Below are 23,410 nucleotides of genomic sequence, written 5' to 3'. Positions count from 1 at the left end.
GCCCTTTTTAAGGAAGACTTTATCAATTATGTTCAAGTAAGTGAATAAGTTCATTACTTTTTATTCCCTTCACAAATTTTAAATAAGTTCTAGAATGGTGCGCTTGATAGAGTTTTCTACGAAATTCTAGAATTGATGATTAAATGGTAATTTTTGAGCAGAAATAGAGGTGATTCAGGAATAGCATTGCTTAACTATGGCTTCAGTCCTTGGCAAACTGAACTTTTCTTTATTCCTTCTATAGTGTTAGTAGATCAGGTACTGCCAAAGATACTGTGTATCAGGATGTCAGCAAGAGAACTGACATACTATTTCTTGTGGGTGGGGGGAAGGAGAGTGGGTTTGACAACAGTAGGTGGTTGGAAAGTTAATATTTATGTGTGCTGCAAATTCTTCAGTACTATAAATGGATGAAAGATTTGAGTGAATATAAAGTGTTAATGCTGGACCAATTTTCAGATGGAGGAGAATAGCTAATATGTTGGATAAAAAAACCTAGCTGGACCCAGAAGTAAGATGCAGTGTTACAAGACTGAAAGTTCTGACCTAAGATTAAAAAAAACAGGTGAACAAGCGAGACCTGACTACAAATCTTATATTTGGAAGAGGTTTGGAAGCTCATAGTGGAGCGTATTACATCACAAAATATAATCTCTATGTCAACTATACTTCAGTAATAAGTTTTAAAAAGGAAAAAGAAAAAAAATAATCTAATTGACTGTATAACAAAAGTAGAGTATGGAGCAAGTTAACTGAGGACATTGAAACAGTAGGCACTGAGAAGATGTTAGTTTGAATAAAAGTGTTTTGCACTTATCAGACCATGGCTGAAGCATTGTGTTAGGCTTGACACTACAACTTAAAAAAAAAAAAGTATTTATTTATTTGAGGGAGAGCGAGAGAGAGCACGAGCATGGGGACGGGCAAAAGGAGAGGGAGAGAATCTTAAGTGGACTCCTCCCTGAGTGTAGAGCCCAAAAGGGGGCTCAGTCTCGTGATCCTGAGATCATGACCTGAGCTGAAATCAGGAGTCAGTTGTTTAAGCCACTCAGGTGCTTCCACCCCAATTTTGTTTTTATTCTTAATTTTTATTTATTTTATGATTTCAACTAAATGTATTTCTTGCATTTAAAAGGTTATAAATGTTATTGTTTTCTCTTTTCTTGTATGTTTTTCTTCCATAGTATGAAATTAATCTTTTGGAGTTGATTCAGAGAAGGAGAACTGTAAGTAGATATTCTGGAAGTTGGAAAAATTTATTTGAGAGAAAGAGAATGAGCAGGGAGAGCAATGGAGGGAGAGGGAAAAGCAGACTCCCCACTGATCAAGGAGCCCAATGTGGGGCTCAGTCTCAGGATGCCGGGATCATGACCTGAGCCAAAGGCAGATGCTTAATGACTGAGCCACCCAGGTGGCCCTGGAAGTTGGAAAATTTTTAGAATTAAGTAGTGTGGCTCTATAACTAGAGGTTGGGTTTGGGAAGCAGTTGGCATTGATAAGTTGTGTGGTGATGTGCTCATAATGAGTATTTGTAATTATTTGTTTTCTTTATCAGTACTGTTTAAGATCAAGTAGGAATGTTGCTGTAGATAAATGTGATTAATTTGAGGCTTTGTGTATGTCCTTTTTTAGCGCATTGGCTATTCATTTAAGAAGGATGAGATTGAGAATTCTATTGTACACCGGGTGCAAGGTGTCTTCCGACGAGCTTCAGCAAAATGGAAAGTAAGTGATCAGAACATCTTTAATTGTAAGAGATGTAAAGATTTGTATTGTATGTACTGAGATTTAAATATTCAAATGTATTATTTATTTTTGGGTGGGTCAATATTTAACCTAATTATGATATCATTATTTAAAACCACTTAACCAAACCATTAAGAAAATTGGTCTTTCTCTGAGGATGGTACTGAAAAAGGTAGGTTTGATACGTCATTATGGATTAGAAATTTGGGATTTGTTTGGGTAAATCTCTAAGTGAAGTACATCAAAGACTTGGAGGTAGAAGATGAATGGTTAGAGTACGGGCAGCACCTCACTCACTTGATACTCTTCAAGTTGGGCTCTAGGGCTGCGATACAGTGTATAGGAAGTACTTTAGGAATGGCAGAGTACTTGGGAATGACAAATTTTGGGTTGCTTCCCCTGACTGACCTCATTTAAGACCTGCATTGAACACATTGGGTAGATAACACATTTTGTCTTAGAGAGTGGTAGGTGGGAGTGGTGGCCAGATGGAGTTACCACATTTAAGAGATCTAAGGCCTTAGTGAGGAAGAGCATGTAGACTGAGCGATGTGTTGTAACATTGGCCTTTCTGAAATCTACCTCTGTTTCTAAAAAAAATTAGTGCAAAGTTGTATATGTATACAGTTAAATTTCAGGCAGCTTACTACATTGTTTTTCTTGCAGGATGATGTTCAACTTTGGCTATCCTATATAGTCTTTTGTAAGAAATGGGTGAGTATTGGGCAGCTGTTTCTTGCTTCCTTATAACTTCTTTCAGTTAGTCTGCCTTATAAGAAGGCTGAATTTCTGTGTAACCTTTATTTATCTGAATGACTGTATAAATGGCTTCTAAGCCAGAAAATGATTTTTGTGTTCTGTTTGTTCAGTAAAGTTGAAAATTTTTAGATATTTGGAATGTTTACATGTAGTGGTTTAGGTAGAAGAAAGCCATGAATGTATCCTGTATTTATATGTCTCTACAACAGCAGATCTTGCCCCATTGGATTTTAAGTTGGTAAGGAAACAGTACCAGATCACTTAGAGATTAGTAACAATGATTTTACTGGATAGGAAGTAGAATTACTTTTTCTCTTTCAGGCTACCAAAGCTCAACTTAGCAAGGTATTTTCTGCCATGTTGGCCATTCATTCAAACAAACCAGGTATGGTGAGTTCTTCATCAATTTTTCTTCTACCCTTTATGTAGACTCAAGCTATTTTGGAATTTATTTTTCTTAATAAACCTAAAAGAAATAATTCTGAGAACTTGAGTGTAGGTACTTTTGGTTTCGGAATAGCTGCCTCTTAGTTCATCGCTGAATATTGTGTGCCGCTTATTGGGTCAGATATTGTATTTGTGGGTAAGAGGGACTAAATTTCCTCTTACTTTATTGTGTGCCGCTTATTGGGTCAGATATTGTATTTGTGGGTAAGAGGGACTAAATTTCCTCTTACTTATTTGTTTGTTTTAAAAAGTATTTAATTATTTTTTAAAAACTATCTTTTATTTTCTGTTTTTGTTTTTTTTTTTTTTAAGATTTTATTTATTTATTTGACAGAGAGAGAAATCACAGGCAGGCAGAGAGAGAAGGGGAAGTAGGCTCCCTGCCAAGCGGAGAGCCCCATGTGGGGCTCCATTCAGGGCTCGATCTCAGGACCCTGAGATCATGACCTGAGCTGAAGGCAGAGGCTTAACCCACTGAGCTACCCAGGTGCCCTAATTTTCTGTTATTTTTTAAGGGAAGCTCTATACCCAGGGCACCTGGGTGGCTCCCATCAGTTAGGGTCTGGCTCTTGATCTCAGCTCGGGTATTGATCTCAGGGTCATGAGTTTGAGCCCCGTGTTTAGTTCTACACTGGGTGTGAAACCTACTTTAAAAGTCAGTCAGTCAATAAATAAAGTAACCTCTATGCCCAATGTTGGGCTTGAACTCACAACCCAGACATCAAGAGTTGCATGCTGTGTTGACTCAGACAGTGAGGCACTCCACTAAGTTTGTTTTTAGATGATGATCAAATAAACTCTGGTCCTTTGAGGGACATTCTGTTTGGATGCAGTCACATTTAAGAAGAGTTGAAAGGAGAAAACTTAAAAACATAAAGGGGAATATGTTAATACAGATTTTTCAAGAGTGGCTGGCCTACAGTAGATACTCATGTTTTCTAAGAGATTTCTCTTTTGAGTACTGTGAAGTGGTACATCATTTTGTATTGGAGGTGCTCCAGTGTCAGGTATTAGGCTCAACCAAGTTCACACAGCACAGGCTAAGGTAGGCTACATCTGGTACCCGTTAATTCAGAAGGATACAGCAGGACAGCATTAGGTAGAGTACTCTTAGCAATAGGGAGGTTGGTCTCTGGTCCTCAAGGTGGCATTTAGGTATGAGGGAATGAGATCACATGAATCGGTAGAGGAGCCACTCTGGCTTGGAAGACCTGTGGATGGGCATAGATAGCTTCCATGAATCCCAGAGAGCACTGTGCTCAGCTTCAGGAGTCATATGTTAAAGAAAGCCCAGAGCAGTGGCTCTCTCCCACTCACAACCCCTCTAGTCCAGACGTGGTTACCAACCATGAGTCATTTTTACCAAAATGAGTCTTGTCTGGTGACATAGTTGACTTATATTAAGTTTATTAAGTGGGGAAATAGCTAGAATGTTAAGGTTAATTTCTTTTGTAGAAAGACAAAGGTTTTTGTTTTTTTAAAGCCTTTATTCCCAACAGATGTAATAAAATTTTTATCTTAAAAATTAAATCATTCAAAAAAAGAAAACCTATGAACTACTTAAAGCAAAAGAGCAAAATATTTTTATTTCATTGATTCTAAAATACATAATTTTCCAGCATTTTAACACTTCTAAAATTTGTGTGTGACTTTTAATGATGTCGATCTCAGATTGGATGAGGACACAAGTATCCATGGATACTATCATTTACATCTGTGCTTCAGAGTACCTAAATAAAGCAACAGTACTTTACAGATAACCATTAGAAACACCTTTTCTCCATCCCTTTTCTCTTTTGGTAAGATTAAAAAATAATCTTTTAAGTATTAAAATTAGAATTTAAAATTTCTGGTTTTTAAATTTTAAATTTTTAGAATTTAAAATTTTGGTTTTTCTCCATTGATTTACTGAAGTGAAGTCTGATGTTTTTCATTTATAGCTTTGTGGATTATGGCAGCCAAATGGGAAATGGAAGATCGTTTGTCTTCAGAAAGTGCAAGACAGCTATTTCTTCGAGCTCTGCGCTTTCATCCAGAGTGCCCGAAACTTTATCAAGAAGTGAGTTGCATACCTGTAAGATGAGAGAGTGATGTCTTAGTTTTGGTCCTCTATAGACCTACATTCTTTATTAAGTTAAAAAAGACTTTGATTTATGGAGGCTAGGGATAAGTAGGGATTGCTGCTGGGAAAAAAGGTAACAAAGATATTTCTTGGCCAGCAATACACGTTGACCATGTGCAGCTTCCATCTTGTTAGTGAGAGATGGGAACTCTGACCTGCTCATTATGGTTGGGAGGGATAGGAAACTGAACCCTACCTTTTTTAGTTGTGGGGCCAGGGTTCAGCTGTCTTTATGCTTTTTAAAAAATATATTTTATTTATTTGTCAGAGATAGAGGGCGTGCACAAGCACAGTGAGCGGCAGGCAGAGGGAGAGGGAGAAGCAGGCTTCCCACTGAGCTGGGAGCTGGATGTGGGGCTTGATCCCAGGATTCTGGGATCATGACCTGAGCCAAAGGCAGACACTTAACTGACTGAGCCACCCAGGCACCCCAAATCTTTTTTTTTTTTTAAAGATTTATTTTAGAGAGAGTATGCGGTCATGCATTTGAGTAGGAGGAGAGGACAGAAGGAGAGGGGAGAATCTTAAGCTGATTGCGCTGAGTGCAGAGTCAGACACAGGCCTTGATCTCATGACCTTGACATCATGCCCTGAGCCAAGTTCCTTTCTATGAGCTGAGCTGAAACCAAGAGTTGGGCGCCCAACCAACTGAACCATCCAGGTGCCCCGGGGCATAAATGTTTTCTGAGAACTTATATTCTGGGGCATCTGGGTGGCTCAGTGAGTTAAGCTTCTGCCTTTGGCTCAGGTCATGATCTCAGGGTCCTGGGATCGAGCTCTGCATCAGGCTCTCTGTTCAGCGGGAAGCCTGCTTCTCCCTCTCTGTCTGCCTGCCTCTCTGTCTATTTGTGATCTCTCTCTCTTCTCTGTTAAATAAAGAAAATCTTAAAAAAAAACTTGTCATTTTCATATGTCTTATAACATAAAATTCAAAGTCCTAAAAATTCTGGAGAAGTCCAAGTTTATATGTTAGTTGTGCATTAGTTTTTCTTGTTATAGCTTGATTTTGCTATTGATTTTTAATTTTGAAGTAATTATAGATTCACAGGAAATTACAAAGACAGTACAGTGAGGTCCTGCATTCCACTAATCAGTTTCTCCTGATGGTTACATTTTATAATATTACATAATAAGAAAATTTAGTAAATTGACATTTTTAGATGTGTACATATGGTTCTATGTCATTTTTTTTTTTAACGTGTAGATTTGTGTAACCACTACCACAATCAAAATACAGAGCTCTTTTACCACCACAAAGATCTTCCTCCTCATAAATGTCTGCTAGTTTCATATCAAAATATTATACTGCCCACAGACTTTCCCAGATCTGGTACTTAATAGGTGAAAAATGGCATCTAATGTATTTCTGATTAAAAAAAAATATTTACAAAGATTTTTAGTTTATTATTTCCCTTGTGTAGTATTTTAGGATGGAGTTGATGCATGCTGAAAAACTGAGGAAAGAAAAAGAAGAATTTGAAAAAGCCAAAATGGATGTGGTAAGATCCGAATGTGTTGTCACGTGTGAACAATTTGTGGTGTTTCGAATCTGCTTAGGAGTAAGAGAAAATTTTTAGAATCTATTTTTGTTCCCAATTTAATGTCTTAACTTTGAAACTTTAAGATGAGTCTAGAGTGGATTTAATTAAATGGGCTTAGTAGTAAAAAATGGAATTTTGTGCCTTAAAAATAGACATTTGGAGTAATTGAAGTAGTCCTCAAAATTATTTATTACTGATGGAATGGTAAATGGTTTTTTTTACTCCTTTATGGTTTCATTAATGACATATTAACAGGTTGAAGGAGCTTGAGGGTTGTGAAATGTGTGGTTGCTAGCTTCCTTTCTTTTTCATTTTACACAATTTTTTTGGTGACAATAATTTTAAAGAAAGAAGTTTTAGAAAGTTAGAGCTGAAAAAGGAATTTCGCTATCATCTGTTGTGGTTTCCAGCTGTGAACTTTGTTATTCAAATAAGAGTTGACACAGAGGGGTAAACATGGCATGTAAAACCTGACCTGTTTCGGTCTAAGTAGAGAGTCAGGCCTTAAGCCTTGTGATCTTGCTATCACTCTAGGAGCCTGAAAGAACACAGTTGGAAGATCAGTGGTCTGGTTCAAGCTGCACATTTTACAAGTGAGGGAACTGGCCCAGAGAGAGAGACGTGATTTGCCAGAGGTCATACATATGGCACAGGTAGTCTAGGACTGTTAATTTTCATCCTAGTGCTTTTTCTGGTTCCCGGCTATATCTTTTAAGTTATATTTAATATAATACTCTTTAGGGGAATCTTGATTATCCTGAAGAAATCCTTAAGGGCGAGTTGGCACGGATCATCTATAAGAATTCTGTAAGCATAATTAAAGGTACGCATGTTTTGAAAATTTATTTATGATGGGAGAGTGAAACATTTTGTTTATAATAAGAAAGACCTTTAGCTAATTTGGAAAATTTCTGTTAGAAATTCTGTTAGAACATGCATAAAAATTGTGTACGAATAGTGCCCTGTTTCTTTAAGAAAAGGTTGATTGCCCCTTAGGATATACTTGAACAGTTCAGTAAGTTTACTGAGTATTTTATTCACATGGGAGTTTTATTCACACGGGTGGTTTAGAATAGTTCTTTATGCTGGGAAGAAGTTTAGAAGAAAGGAAATGTTTATGAATACTCCAGAATATCAGTAATGGTTTTGCTTGAGTAGTGGATGATGTGTTTTTCTGTTTTGTCTTATTTCTCAATTAAAAAAATAACCAAACAAAATAACTCCAGCACATCAAGAAAGTAGTACTTTCTTGTAAAAAAGTGAAAGTGATACTTTAGAGTAAAATGATACTTGAGAGTCTTACTCCCCTCTCCCACTTTATTTAAATTTTAGGTGCAGAATTTCATGTGTCCCTGCTTTCAATTGCACAGCTGTTCGACTTTGCCACAGATCTGCAAAAAGAAATTTATGATGAGTAAGTAAAGTCATGGAAAAGTGAATATGTCTACTTCTAATCTTGTGGTAAAAGTTTGAGATTGGGTGTTTAGAAAGGGGGAGAGAAGATGCCACACTAAATCCTTGGAAGAAAGCGAAGTTTTAGGACTGTTGTATCATAGTAATTTATATTAAAAAAAAGAAAACAAACAAAAAAAAGCCTTCTGGAGAAATTATTTGACTCCCTTATGGGCTTCCCTTGGGAAATAATTGGCCTTTATTCAACAACAAATATCCTACAGCTTATATCAAAATATTTGCTGGCATGTCTTTTATCCGTAAAACCAGTGGTTGTTGTGAGTGTTTACAGTTGATGCTGTAGGCAGTTACATTCTTCAGTGTTTGAGCTTATGGTTTGAGAATTATTTGCAGCCTGCCTCATGAGTACTTCCTTCTTAGGTAGCCCCCCTTACTTTCACAGAAGATAAAATAGAACTCGGATCAGTTTGCTCTTTGGATTTTTCAGGGCTTTGGTAGAGGGTTAGGTTGTGCTGCTTCTTTGCCTCTATTATAGAAAAAATCAAGAGCCTGGATATAATAAGGTTCTGCAGGGCTCGAAGAGTGTTGTCATGTCACACATACCTGTTGATTTGACTTTGAGAGCTAACTTGAAAATTAACATTTGAGAATGGTATCTGAAACATTCCGAAACCTAAGAAATGTGCCACAACTCTGATCAGTTGACAGAATTTATGCAGTGAGAGTGAAGGTATCAGGAGGGTCTTTTGGGAAGTTGTCTCATGGTAATGGGATTGTTAAAGGGGTGTCTGTCCAGGGTACATTTTTAGAGCATAGGGAACTGTCTCTGTTTGATACTCTGAGTTAGTCTTGTGTCATAGGGCTGAATGCCAGTAAACTATTTTTCAGCCTTCAGGCCCTGCACACAGATGACCCTCTCACTTGGGATTACGTGGCACGGCGAGAATTAGAGATGGAGTCACAGCCAGCCGGAGAGCAGCCTGCCACAAAACAAGCCAGAGCAGTGGAGGTGGGCCGGAAGGAGGAGAGGTGCTGTGCTGTGTATGAAGAGGCGGTGAAGACTCTCCCTACAGGTGAACTTCACCAGACCTTGTTGTGGTATAGCAGGAATAGTGTTCACAAACGTGAAACTAAAGCTTCTGTTCCTGTTACCAAAAATAAATTTTCAGGAATCTCTCTCTGGTAGTTGACAGTGTGCCTGGCATTCCAACTTGTTCTTTTGTGGTTAAAAATGGAGCTTTTATGACCTTCCTTGATAGTAATGATGTTTATATTCATCTCTTTGGGGGAGATGATACTTAGGAAATAGTAATTTAGAAGATTATCCTTCCTTAATTATCTTTTAACATAGGTTTACTTTCAAATTTTGTAATACAGGGGTATTAAGGTAGAGGGGATATATAACATGGATGAGGTTTTTAGTTTTTACAGTTCATTGGTTACTCAGTTGCTTTTCCCCCTAGTATTTGAGATGATTGATTGGCTGTGATGGGAAGGACTAGTTTTTTTCACCAGACTCGTTTAAATTCTTCTTCTGGGGAATATTCCACTCACAGAAAAAATGTATGATGACTGTTAAATGGAGAGACTGGAGATTTGATTAGTGTAATCTCTCTGACTTTCCCAGAGGCCATGTGGAAGTGTTACATCAGCTTCTGCTTGGAAAGGTTCGCTAAGAAGACCAGCAATCAGTTCCTCAGAGACAGGGTAAGGGAGTTAAGGTACATTACTTATAGTGGCTGATGAGAAGATGACTGTTTTCTGGAAGAAGAGCAGACACATGGCTCCTTTGGGGCCTGGAATAGCTTCTAAGAACTTCATGCTTAACCTAAGGTCTTTCTCTTTGTGGGTGACTAGTCATTCTGAAGGTCCTGAGTCTGCTGCATCCTTGTTCTGGCCACCTGGTTAGGAGGCGCTCTCTTATTGGACTGTCTTGGTGTGGCTTTTTGACTGGTCTAATTATAAGTGAAACCACCTCAAGTTCCTTCTCTCAGTTTTCAGAAATGTGCAAAACTGTACTTGTTCCTGTCAGAGGCCAAAGACTCCCAGTGGGTTGTTTGTAACTAAGTGAAGGATTTTTCTGATTTCAGAGGCTGGAAAGAACCATGACGGCATTCAGGAAGGCACATGAACTCAGACTTCTACCAGAATTCCAGTATAAGCAGTGGGTAAGGACACATTCACTGCCAGTAACACGTACTTAATTCCAGTTGGTTCGTGCTGGTGTCATGTGTTTTAATATATAGTTATATGACTAACCCTATTTGGAAGTTTGAAAGGGAAGATGTAGAGACATGATGTTCGTCTCTCAGTATTTGGTGAATGTCAAAAATGAAATGTTTACCAGTAAAGGGAGGTATGTTATATAGTGGAAAACACTCGGAACAAGGGATCACAAGTTGGATTTATTTTGTCTACTCATTGTGCTCGCTTCGGCAGCACATATATTTTGTCTACTCATTGATCTTTTTGTGAATATCCTTTTCTTGAATGTGTGCCTAACCCAGATTAACCATCAGTATGATAACAATAAAGACAAACCAGAAGCTGACATTTCAGTAAGAAGCTTATTAACCCATTTCTGTTCTCTGGGGTGGATAAGGATTTTAGGGGAACTAGGATAATGTGCTCAGGGAATATGTGGTCTAGATTGGGTTTTGTTGCTTAATAGCTAGGTAACTTGGGCAAGCCACTTAGCCTTTCTGAGTTTGTTTACTTGATTTTAAAATAGTGATAGTGATCTTTGTTTTTCACAGCTTACAAAGTTCTTGACATGTGTAAAAATGTTCATTCATTAACATTTAAAAAATATTTTTTACATACAGCTAGGTAATGCTTATACTGTGTACTAGTCTGCTGCATTACACCATGACTAAGGTGCCCCTTTCCCATTATGGCATCTATCTGGGAAAAATCCCAGGCTTGGATGAGTTCAGCTGCTCGCATTTGAGCTATTGAATACCGGCAAGATAGTCACCTCCTATAAAGTTAGGTGGACTTTGTTCTGAGTATTGTTTTGGGAGCCCTGCTCTCTTTCTGTTGTGACTGTTTGGTCATTTACCACTCTGGCTATTTAGACATCCTCTGCTCCCTAAATCTCTGATGCTGCCCTTGCCAAGCCTACTACCTCACCACTCTTGTGCCTTTGCCTTTAGTTGAGAGTCCCTCAGTATACGGCTTCTAAACTTAAAATGCTTACCTGACTCCTACATCCATCATTTTTCCAGATTATTCTCCACAGAATGATCTTTTAAAATTGATGATCAGATTGTTCTGTGGCTTCCCACTGTCCTTTGGATAAAGCTGGTCATTCTTCCTAATATGGCCTTGGCCTCACCAGCCAGTTCTCTAGTATACGTTCTACCTTCTACATTCTAACTTCAGCCAAGTTGAACTTGGATTTCCTTTTGTTTCCAAATTGCCTCTTATCTTCTTTAATTCAGCCTCTTGCATATGCTGGTTGGGAGAGCCTTCTCTAACTAATGCCTAACCTTCCGTAAGCCTCGCATAAATTGTGTTTCCTGTCTCATCGTTGCCGTAGACTGTGTTGGGTGCTCCTGCTTTGTACTCTTGTAACATACGATTCTTTCTTTGTCATGGCAAGTGTTAGACCATCTCTGTTGCTAGACTAGAGGCCCTCAGGCGGTGGAGAACATGCCTGAGTTCCTAATTATTGAATAAAGCATATATAAGTGTGTGATAATAATGCTTGCTGAATGAGCAGATTACATATTGCCATTTATTTACTCTTCTACAGTTTTGTAAAATTAAATTGGTTTTAGGTTTTGTTCCTCTTTTGTTACAGTAGTGTCGCCTTTTTTTTTTTTTTTTTTTAAGATTTTCTTTATTTGACGGAGAGATCACAAGTAGGCAGAGAGGCAGGCAGAGAGGGAGGGGAAGCAGGCTCCCTGCTGAGTAGAGAGCCTGATGTGGGGCTCGTTCCCAGGAACTTGAGATCATGACCTGAGCTGAAGGTAGAGGCCTAACCCAATGAGCCACCCAGGTGCCCCAGATTTAAGCATTTTGAACACATAAGATTTCCTTGTGCTTTGGGTCATCTTTGTTAAAATAAAATTTCCAAGTTTAGATAGGAACACTTCCATGACTCTTGTTGCATAGTGTCAAATACATTTCAGAAAAATTGTACCAGTTGATTGTATGCCCAACTCCATTTGAATGAATAAACCTGTTACATTATCAACCCATAAATACTGGTTTTGTCTGATTTTTATATTCTCTTGGGTAGGTGAGGGTTTTAGTATATTGAACTATTAAAAACATCCAATCTAAATTATTTAGGCCCTCTATTTTGTATGTCTTCCCTATTTTTTGGTAGCCTTTTAGCAATAAGAGCAGGCGGTGGAAGACATTTCAGATAATTCACTTTGTGCCATTGTCAGAAGTTAAGTGGAGATGCTTTGAAATAACTGCCTTAAATGAGGTCTCTTTTTTGTCCCCCCAGCCTAGATGATCTAGCTTTCGGTAGTTAATTTTCCAGTGATCTTTTGTCTTCTCCAGATCGAGTTGTTGCTGCGTCAGGACTTCTTAAAGGAAGCTCTGGAGGTGGCAGTAGCTGGGACTGAATTGTTCAGAGACTCTGTGACCATGTGGCAGATGAAGCTGCAGGTGCTGATTGACTCCAAGAGCCCTGACATAGCTCGGCTCTTTGAAGAAGCTTTTGTGCATCTGAAAGCCCAGGTCTGTGAGTTGGGTCTTTTGTATTTCATTTTGTTTGGGAAACCTTTTGAGACTGAGCCAAAGCTCATTTGAAGTGTGCTTATCTGATGAGGGCTGACCCCAAAGTACATATGTGCCTGTGGGTCAGGTGTCAGGAGTGGAAGAATTTCCTTCCATTTAATAGCTGATTTCTAGTTTGTTATTTGAAAAATGACTACATCAAATGAAATTACCTGTTTTATTTTGATATCTTGTAAGTAAGAAATATTGAAAGTATGGTTTTCCCTTGCTTCCAAAGCTGTACGTACACTTAAGTCAGAGTTATATTTTTTATTTTTTAAAGATTTTATTTATTTATTTCAGAAAGAGAGCAGGGCGGGGAGCAGTGGGAAAGGGACAAGCAGACTCCTTGCTCATCATGAGCCTGACTTGGGGGCTTGGTCCCACAACGTTGAGGTTATGACCTGAGCCAAAATCAAGAGTTGGATACATAACTGACAGAGCCAGTCAGGTGCCTTTCAGAACCTTTATTTTTTAAAATTGTATCAAAGATTTGGATTTTTTGTTTGTTTGTTTTTAAAGATTTTATTTATTTATTTGATAGGGATCACAAGTAGGCAGAGAGACAGGCAGAGAGAATGGGGGGAAGCAGGCTCCCTGCTGAGCAGAGAGCTTGATGTAGGACTCGATCCCAGGACCCTGAGTTCATGACCCGAGCCCAAGGCAGAGGCTTTAACCCACTGACACACCCAGGTGCCCCATCAACGATTTGGTTTTTAAAGTAACCTTTACACTCAACGTGGGGTTTCAACTCACAACCCAAGATTAAGAGTCGTACACTCCACTGACTGAGCCATCCAGGTAACCCCTTTTATATTAGTAAGAGGCATGAGCAAAGGTCAGAAAGTTGAGTCTGGATTAGGTAGTACTTGTGTCGTGGGTCCTAGACAGCAGAGATGTGACCTGGGTAGCTGTGGGTCTGACCAGCTATGGACCCTTCAATACTTAATTCACAGATACCTGAGGATAGTAACTGAAGGCAGTATTCCAATAGATGGGAGCTGGGACTGACAGGAGAGTACCACTTTGGGGGTCTTGGTCACAAGTCCATCTGTGCTCTGGCATGCCATCCCTATTGGGCCCTGAGAATTTGGTTATCATGAGGACAGACTGGAAGTGAATCCATATTTTACATACTGAGTATTTAATTTAATTTAATTAATTAATTGATTAATTAATTTATTTTTAAAGATTTTATTTATTTATTTGACAGATCACAAGTAGGCAGAGAGGCAGGCAGAGAGAGAGGAGGAAGCAGGCCCCCTGTTGAGCAGAGAGCCCAATGCAGGGCTCAATCCCAGGACCCTGGGACCATGACCCGAGCCGAAAGCAGAGGCTTTAACCCACTGAGCCACCCAGGTGCCCCCATACTGAGTATTTTAGTAGGAGCCTGTCTTTATGGTAACTAGTTTTCAGAGTGTAGAGCTAAGCCATCATTTTCTAACTTTTATTTTTTTTTCTTTCTCACTATGACCAGGTCTGTCTGCCATTGTGGATTTCTTGGGCAGAGTGGAGTGAAGGTGCCAAAAGCCAAGAAGACACAGAAGCCATTTTTAAGGTCTAGGCCCTATGTTCTGAGTTTTGTGGTGGGTGGGGAGTGAGCAAATAGGTTCCCTAGTTGGCTAGTTTTAGGGTTATTTTTATAGCAGATGTTCTTAAAGCACTGTTAATTGAGCAGCCTGGGGTGGTTCTGGGAAAATATGCTTTGATACTTATAAATTTCCTCACACAGCTTTTGTCCTTTTTTTTTTTTTTTAAATTGTAGAAAGCTCTCCTAGCTGTTAAAGGTGCTGACTCAGTCACTCTGAAGGATAAGTACTTGGATTGGGCTTACCGAAGCGGTGGCTACAAAAAGGCCAGAGCTGTGTTTAAAAGGTGCTCACAAACTTTCATCACCATTACGCGTCTTTCAACCGTATATTCAGCCCCCCATACCTAGATTATATGAATGGCATATAGTATCTGAGGAAGTAATCCAAGAGATTTTTTCAAAAAGTCTTTTTTTTGAACAATAAAAGCAGTTCATACCCATTGGTAGAAAATTAAAAAATAAAAACTATTAATTATAATAATAATAACTATTTATAATCATGGGGAAACACATGCTTAATATATCATTTAAAAACTTTGTTTCTATATATTTGAGATTCTATTATAATCACATTTTGTATACTGCTTTTGTCGGTGAACATTGCACTCGCCTTTCTGCTGTCAGTAACAGTTCTTCATGCACGTCATTTCGTTAGAAATGGCTGTGTGGCACACCGCTCTGTAGATGTGCCATTATCTAGATGGTCATAGTAATACTGCTTTGGTGAACATTTCTGCACCAATATTATTAAAAATTACTTCCTTAGAATATATCTTTAGAAGTGGAATTACTGGTCTCCTTCAGAACGACCTTGAGATGTAGTAGAGGGAACTTCAAACTGTAAAAGTGAGGAAGAAGAGAAAAGGAAGAAAACTGGATAGGAAAGAGCTTGGTGGGGTTAAAGAGTAAGTCCCTGGACACTGGAAGTGTTGAGAGTGACTGGCGGCCAAGTCGAGTCCTCGTGTTGCCTTCTGGCTGGGTCTTTATTAAACCATGCATTGTGGAGGCGCTGGCGTGGGGATTTAGATTCCTGGGATATAAGAGGCTTTCTGTCTCTGTGGAAGATAATAGTTTTCTCCTTTTTAGTTTACAGGAAAACCGTCCGTTTTCAGTTGATTTTTTCAGGAAAATAATCCAGTTTGAAAAGGAGCAAGTAAGTATTCTGTCTTTGCATTTTTTGTCTGGGAAATTGAATTAGTGGTTCCTCTCCTATATGGCAGCATTTTTGTCATTTAAAAAGCTTTCATATGTAGTATAAATTTCCAGTCCCTTCATCTAACCACTTTTCATAGAGATGGTTAAGGAGTGGTAATTGAGCAAAAAAGAGAAAGTCCGTATCTGGAAAGTAGAATACTCAGATGTCACCTCATAGGGGAGACCTTCCCTGCCAGGTGGGGCGAGGTGCTGGTTCTCTGTCTTGGGAGCACCCTGTTTGTCTTCTGTATTGGGTTATGTAAGGTAGAGGGTAGGGAGTAACTCTTTCTGGTGTGGTTTTTTTGTTTTTGTTTTTTGTAAGATTTATTTATTTATTTTAGAGAGAGAGAAAGAGAATTAAGTGTGTGTGCGCGAGTTGCAAGGAGGGCAAGAGGGAGAGAAGGCCCAGACTCCCTGCTGAGCGTAGAGCCAGATGCAGGGCTTGATCTCACAACCCATGAGATCATGACTTGACCTGAAACCGAGAGTTGGATACTCAACCAACTGAGCCACCCAGGTGACCCATGTTTCTGGTGTTTTTATCTGAACTTGTGAGTGAGGGAAAATACGGGAAGATCTCTGTTTAAAAAATAATACATGAGGGGCACTTGGGTGGCTCATTCTGACTCTTGGTATCAGCTCAGGTTATGATCTCAGAGTTGTGAGACTGAGTTTCGTGCTGAGTGTGGAGCCTTCTTAAGATTCTTTCTCTCCCTCTTTCACCTCTGTGTCTCTCCATCTTTCTGTCCCTCTCAAAAAAAAAAAAAAAAGTATAAAAAATAATACACGAAAACCAACCATATTTAAACACAGCCAACCATATTTAAGTCTTAATTGTTTACTTTTTTTTTTGTTTACAAGTGTACACTCAAGTTTGATTTCTGGTTTATGTGCCATGTGGAGATTCTCTCTTTTTTGCTTAATGTTAATTTGTGAACACATTCCTGTGTTTTTCCCACAATTGTCATCTTGAATGGTTATGGTGTTAATCTTAAATCCACAGTTTTCATAACTAGTCCATTATGTATAGATTGTTTCCAGATTTTTGATACTGGAAACAAGAGTGCTGTAAGCATTTTGTTTATACAGCATTTTTTTCTTTGAAATTCTTAAGATAAATTTGTTTGACTGGAGAGAACAGTTCTTTTTATGGTTCTTTATATATTATAAGATGGTCCTTCAAAAGAAGTGTACTACTTCAGAGCAATAATCAGCAAGTATATCAGTATATTTTATTTCCTCACACCTTTTCTAAATCTGTTAGTTTTAGAAGTTAGAGAAAAAGTTTTGCTTTTTCTCCTTTATTTGTGTATTTTGATTGGTGTTTATTATTTTTACTTGAATTTTGAAAATTACTTATGAGGTTAAACTCTTATTTTTACAGTTTTAATCATTGTGTGGGTCATTTATCTGTTCTTGTCCTTATAGTGCAAGAGGTAATATAACAAAATAATAACCAGGCTTTGTGTTAATAACATAATAGGTATATGTCTTGGGCAGTTCTCAGCTTTGGTATTACCCTCCATCGAGGAGGTGATAATACCTGTTGCAGGGGTGTGCGGGTTACAAGGCCAGGTACTGCATAGAAAGGACATTCTGAGAATTTAACAAAGTGAGATTCTGGGGCACCTGGGTGGCTCAGTGGGTTAAGCCTCTGCCTTTGGCTCAGGCGGTGATCTCAGGGTCTTGGGATTGAGCCCCGCATTGGGCTCTCTGCTCGGTGAGGAGCCTGTTTCCCCATCTCTCTCTGCCTACTTGTGATCTTGCTCTCTCTGTCAAATAAATAAAATCTTAAAAACACAGTGATTCTGCTCTTCATGCATGTGTTTTATAGTATGATAGTCTTAGGGAAGAGAGATTTGAATGAGAAATCGTTAACTTGACTAGACAAAGGTACTTTTTTTAATTTTAATTTTTTTATGATTTTATCTATTTGACAGAGAGACACAGCGAGAGAGGGAGCACAAGCAGGGGGAGTGGGACAGGGACAGGCTTCCCACTGAGCAGGGAGCCTGATGTGGGGCTCAGTCCCAGGACTCTGGGATCATGACTTGAGCTTAAGGCAGCCGCGTAATGACTGAGCCACCTAGGCCTCTCTGTATAAGAGTATTTTTAAACTGTAGATTTTACTCTCCTTTGAAAAATGAAACAAAAGAGAATACATTTAAATGGAGATAGAGGTAAAGAATGAGTATTTATTGTCTGTAAAATTAGTACCAGCTACTCTGGTAGGTGCATAATTAGCCAGCATTTTAATTGAATCTTTGTAGTTGCTGTAAGAGATAGCATTATCCTTGTTTTATGGGTGAGGAAACTTTTAAGGTCAGAGGGTTAAAAACTTGGGGAAGGTTATATAATTAGTATTTATATATGCTTCGCCTTCATATAAAAAGTTTGAAGGTGCACATAGCTAATATGTGCCAGGGCCCAGACATACAAAAGAAAGAAATTGTTAGCCACAGGGAGTAAACCTTCTCCATTTATTTATTTAAATCCTAGTCTTCCTTCAGGGCTTTCAAATGTATTTCCCTATGAAGGTGCCCATGTTCCCCCAGCTGAGAATCAATTAGGCTGTTTTCTGTGCTATCAGAGCAGAGTGCTCTATCACTGTTTGACATTGACTTCAGTCTGGTGACTGCTGCATTTGACTTTCCTCTGGATAAGGGGAGGGGTGTATTAGTCCTAACCCTGAGCTTTTTCCCATTCAGATACCTAGTAGGTGGTAGCTGTTTTAACAGTGTGATTGAAAGGAACTTGTGACATTATGGATTAGCCTTTTGAGTCAAGATTGTCCTTTTACTTTTGTTAGGAATCCTGCAAAATGGCGAACTTAAGAGAATATTATGAGAGGGCTTTGAGAGAGTTTGGATCTGTAGATTCTGGTAAGTAAACTTCAATTATAGACATACCTGTTTCCAGGTGTGGTGTATAACCCATCAGTATGATAAGAACAGTCTTTAACTCTTTCTAGCCTTAATCATCAGTATGATTAGAGCAGTACTTAACCCTCTTTGAGAATAAAACTTGCCTCCTTGCCCTGCCTCCTCTCTTACTTTGTGCATAAATACTGCAGACGTAATTTGGCTTATAATTTCAGGTTCACAAGGTCAAGAGTTCATGGGTCTTCTATTAAGAACTCTGGAGTAGAGAACAATTTGCTTGGTTTGGTCCTTTAAAAAACATGTGATACTTGTAAGGGAAAGCTTAATAATATAGGTCAGAGTAAAAGTGGGACTGATAGAAGGGCGAGTGGGATGCTAATTAACATAGTTGTCTTTGGCTATTGCCATACTGCCCTATTTTTATAGGACTTGTGAAACATATTTCTGAGTATTAGGTATGTTATATAAAATCTGTTTACTTACAAACTCAAAAACAATGTCTAGTAGTTAAATTTAGGTTAAAAAAAAATGTTAGCTTTTACAAAGTTTTAGCAGACCTTCTGGTGAAATTAATGAAAATGGCGTTTTTAATAACCCAGGCAGGTTTTATTAGGCGTTGGTAACAAAGTTACAGTGAACACATTGAAACTCGGTTTCACCTTTAAAGAGACTCAGCAAAATCTTCCCTCTAAAATATTTAGTATTTTCGGTTTTTGAAATACACAGACTGTCATGATTTTATTTATTTATTTATTTATTTTATTTATTTTGAAGATTTTATTTATTTATTTATTTGACAGATAGAGATCACAAGTAGATAGAGAGGCAGGCAGAGAGAGAGAGAGAGAGAGAAGCAGGCTCCCCGCTGAGCAGAGAGCCCAATGTGGGACTCGATCCCAGGACCCTGAGATCACGACCTGAGCCGAAGGCAGTGGCTTAACCCCCTGAGCCACCCAGGCGCCCTGTCATGATTTAAAGTGAAGTTTTCCATTTAAAAAAAAGTTTGATACACCTTAGTGTAAAGAAGCTGAGAGAAAAAAGGAAGAAGCTGAAAGGTATTGTTTCATACAGGGCTCTTAGGGAAATAATAGCAATAAGTTTCTTAGAAATCTTACACTAAATCAATATTAAATAGTGAAGTTTATATAATAAAGCCTTGTCAATGATCTAATTGTATGTTTACAGTAACTTTTCTTTGTTCCCTTTAAAGATCTTTGGATGGATTACATCAAAGAAGAATTGAACCTTGGTAGACCAGAGAATTGTGGACAAATCTACTGGCGAGCCATGAAAATGTTACAGGGAGAGTCAGCAGAGGTTTTTGTAGCTAAACATGCTATGCATCAAGCTGGCCATTTGTGAGAAGAGGAAAAACAGAGCCAAATTTGTGAAATCGTATTTTAAGCCCTCTGGCCAGATTTGTATTGTGAGTTCATCTGCAATTTGCTGAGAGATGGCAGACTAGATGGCTGTCTGATTTGGGGACATGTTTTAATTTAGTTAGTGCATTAATCCTTAATTCCAGAAAAGAGAATTGTTATTTAGTGGCCAGAGGCTACTTGTTAAGGCTGAACTTACTGTAAGTCCTAAATGTTTTCCAAGATAATATGGAAATCATAAACTTGAATTTCTTTTGTTATACCTGGTCAAGAATGAGTATCTCTAATCTGGACCTAGGGGCCTGTGAAAGTAGAGGAGAAAGTACATTTGCATTTTTTATTCTCTCCTTATTAAAAAAGTATACATGGTGTCCATTTGTTGTAGGAAATATGGAGGGAGCAGAGTAACGGGAAGAAAATAAAAGTACCCCATAACCTCATCCTTTGGAGTTAAACTTCATTTCCATTATGAGAATTAGATGTATACTATTAGATCATTTACTCAATCATTCATTCGCTGAGTGTACACTATGAGCCAGAAAGAAGAGAAGCTTTCTCACAAGGAGGTAGGGATCTGGACATCCTGAGAGAGCTTGTTGATGCCACAGAAGAGGATTCTGGGTATTGGGGGCAAAAGTTGACCTTTGAGAGAGAAAAGTGTCTTCTATCTCTGGGACTGATTTTTTTTTTTTTTTTTTAAGATTTTATTTATTTTATTTGACAGAGATCACAAGTAGGCAGAGAGGCAGGCAGAGAGAGAGAGAGAGGAGGAAGCAGGCTCCCCGCTGAGCAGAGAGCCCGATGCGGGACTCGATCCCAGGACCCTGAGATCATGACCCGAGCTGAAGGCAGCGGCTTAACCCACTGAGCCACCCAGGCGCCCCTCTGGGACTGATCTTTAGAAAAGTGTCTACAGTGGGGAGACGCAGCAACAAAAGGAGGGCAATGGATTGGGAGTAGATTAGAGCAGCAGAGAAGGCCTTCAGAAGCAAGGGTGGAGGATGGCCTGGAGCAGAGAGGGCATTCTGGGAGCAGGGGAGGCAACTGTTTGAATTTTATATTCCTTAACTGAGCATTGATGTCACTGGTAGAAGCATTCAGTGTATATTTACTTAGCATTGTTTCACTTGTGTTATTTTACCATGTTGTTAAATAGTCTTAAAAACATTTAACAACTTTTTAACATTATATTGTATAGATGAGCCATGACTTATTTTACTAATCTTTTGTGTTTGGACCTTGTCATTCCTAATTTTTTTCTTATAAATGCTGTTGATGAAAATTCTTAAAAATCTTTGTCACATCCCTGGTCATTTCTTCAGGAGATTGACGGTTGATGGTAGAATACTGAATTAAAGGCTATAAGTATTTTAAAGAATATTGACATGTATTCTTGCCAATCTGCAATGTAGGAGAATACTTTGAAGCAGTGTAGGAAAATGTCAGACCTTTACCTGCAATGGGTATTATATTTTAAATTTTTACTATTTGAATAGGTGAAAAATGATATGTCATTGTTTTAATGTGCATTTTTTTATATTAATGAAATTAATGTGTTTTTCCTGATTCTCTTCTTTTTTCATGTTGACAAACTCTTTTCTTACTAATTTGAAAGAATTTTTAAAATACTACTTTTTAGTTTGTCTCTCCTTTATTGCAAATAATTAGCCCTAGGGGTTTTTTTTTTTTTTTCTTTTGTTTGTTTGTTTTTTTGTGGTGGTTTTGATTCCCAGAGGATAGTTTGGTGTGTGTATGATTTCTTTCATTGAAAACTCTTTCTCTTGCTGAAGACAACTCATTTTTTCCCCCCAAGGAGTTAACTAAATTTTCTGCAACACTGTGGCCAGTCATTTTTCTATTAATTTGTGGTACCTTTTTTTTTTTTTTTTTAAAGATTCAATTTATTTGAGAGAAAGCGCACATGAGCAGGGAGAGGGGCAGAGGGTGAAGCAAAAGCAGACTACCTGCCTAGTGGGGACTCCAGTTTGCGGCTTAATGCTGGGACCCTGGGATCATGACCTGAGCCAAAGGCAGATGTCCAGTTGACTGAGCCACCCAGGTGTGCCCCCCCCACCTTTTAAAAAAGATTTATATAATTTGTAGAGAGGGAGCTCATGAGTGGGAGGTGCAGAGGGAGAGAATCTCAAGCAGAACCCCCCATTGAGTGGGGTACCTGTCATGGGGCTCAGTTTCATGACCCTGAGATCAAGACCTGAGCTGAAGGCATGCAGCAGTTGAGTCAGATGCTTAACTAAATGGACCACCCAGGCACCCTTGTAGTACTGCTTTTATTACATAATAAATTCCTATATTAGAGTCTGTTTTAGGACATTTTAAAAAAAGATTTTATTTATTTGACAGAGAGAGAGATCACATGTAGGCAGAGAGGCAGGCAGAGAACAGGGGAAGCAGGCTGTCTGCTGAGCAGAGAGCCTGATGGCGGGGCTCCATCCCAGGACTCCAGGATCGTGACCTGAGCCGAAGGCAGAGGCTCAACCCACTGAGCCACTCAGGTGCCCCAGGAAAAATTTTTATTTGAAATTATAAATTGAGTGTAGTTGACACAATGTGAACATCAGTTTCAGGTGTACAACACAGTCCATTCAACAACTCCATATGTTAGGTGCGCTCACCACAAGTGTAGCTCCCATCTGTCATCATACAAGTCCACTACAGTATCACTGACTATATTTCCTATACTGTAGCTTCTGTCCCCATAATTTATTCATTCCATGACTGTAAGCCTGGGTCTCCCACTGACCTTCAACTGTTCTGCCCATTTCTCCTGTACACTATGTTTTCAAATGTCTTATGTGTGACATTTTTTGAGGGAGATGAAGGAATAACCTGTCTAATGTCCCAAAAGATTGTCCTCGTGAGCAGGAATCCCCGTTTCTAACTTTCCTGTTACTTCATTGTTAAAATGATTATCAGGCCCTGAGCAGGTTTGTTATGGAGAGTTCAGGCAGTCTTGGGGAAGGCAGGGAAGGGTGACTTTGGATTTGTCCCCAAGTCAGGCCCTGCCCATCTGCTGCTGCCTTCTGGCCGCAGAGGGTCAGGCTTTGAGCATTAAAAAAACCAGGGCGCCTGGGTGGCTCAGTGGGTTAAACCACTGCCTTGGGCTCAGATCATGATCTCAGGGTCCTGGGATCGAGTCCTGCATCAGGCTCTGCTCAGCAAGAAGTCTGCTTCCTCCTTTCTTCTCTCTGCCTGCCTCTATGCCTACTTGTGATCTCTGTCAAATACATAAATAAAATCTTTAAAAAACAAAACAAAAACCAGGAGCCCAGAATAAGCTACTGTGACAGCACAGAATGTTCAGGGTTATGGAGACTGTCGTATGGTGTGTGCACATTGTTTTCATCATCTGTCCTGATTTCTAATCCATTACCTTTATAAGAACTATCATAATTTAGGGTGGAGAATCCCCGGGCACATCCATTTGTGGGTCGGTTATGGTCCCATTCCAGCCTGAGTTCTACAAACACCTATGATAGAGAGTGAACTGAGGTTGGAGCTCAAATGCATTCAAACTTTTGAGAACTGAGCTTTGTAGACTTAGCAGGTAGACTCGGGTGATTGAATGACCTAACAGGAAT

General features: G+C 38.9%; 1 protein-coding gene across 1 annotated transcript in view; it reads left to right on the top strand.

Annotated features, from left to right (window-relative positions):
• The window catches only part of UTP6 (UTP6 small subunit processome component), a 22,857-nt gene extending 1,415 nt beyond the window's left edge, over nucleotides 1-21,442 (top strand). The window contains exons 2-20 of the mRNA XM_082708527.1: nucleotides 6-36; nucleotides 1,185-1,226; nucleotides 1,633-1,725; nucleotides 2,413-2,460; nucleotides 2,827-2,890; nucleotides 4,893-5,011; nucleotides 6,496-6,573; nucleotides 7,357-7,438; nucleotides 7,948-8,029; nucleotides 8,917-9,101; nucleotides 9,656-9,735; nucleotides 10,119-10,196; nucleotides 12,547-12,726; nucleotides 14,243-14,323; nucleotides 14,531-14,640; nucleotides 15,443-15,509; nucleotides 18,360-18,432; nucleotides 19,643-20,468; nucleotides 20,689-21,442. Of these exons, the coding sequence (XP_082564653.1) occupies nucleotides 6-36; nucleotides 1,185-1,226; nucleotides 1,633-1,725; nucleotides 2,413-2,460; nucleotides 2,827-2,890; nucleotides 4,893-5,011; nucleotides 6,496-6,573; nucleotides 7,357-7,438; nucleotides 7,948-8,029; nucleotides 8,917-9,101; nucleotides 9,656-9,735; nucleotides 10,119-10,196; nucleotides 12,547-12,726; nucleotides 14,243-14,323; nucleotides 14,531-14,640; nucleotides 15,443-15,509; nucleotides 18,360-18,432; nucleotides 19,643-19,794 (1,645 nt within the window). The 3' untranslated portion in view covers nucleotides 19,795-20,468; nucleotides 20,689-21,442. The remainder of the gene's footprint in view (nucleotides 1-5; nucleotides 37-1,184; nucleotides 1,227-1,632; nucleotides 1,726-2,412; nucleotides 2,461-2,826; nucleotides 2,891-4,892; nucleotides 5,012-6,495; nucleotides 6,574-7,356; nucleotides 7,439-7,947; nucleotides 8,030-8,916; nucleotides 9,102-9,655; nucleotides 9,736-10,118; nucleotides 10,197-12,546; nucleotides 12,727-14,242; nucleotides 14,324-14,530; nucleotides 14,641-15,442; nucleotides 15,510-18,359; nucleotides 18,433-19,642; nucleotides 20,469-20,688) is intronic.
• The last annotated feature ends 1,968 nt before the right edge of the window (nucleotides 21,443-23,410 follow it).

This window comes from Mustela nivalis (genome assembly GCF_964662115.1).
Source record: "Mustela nivalis genome assembly, chromosome: 17".
NCBI lineage: Eukaryota > Metazoa > Chordata > Mammalia > Carnivora > Mustelidae > Mustela > Mustela nivalis.
This window is presented reverse-complemented; position numbering and strand designations above follow the sequence as displayed.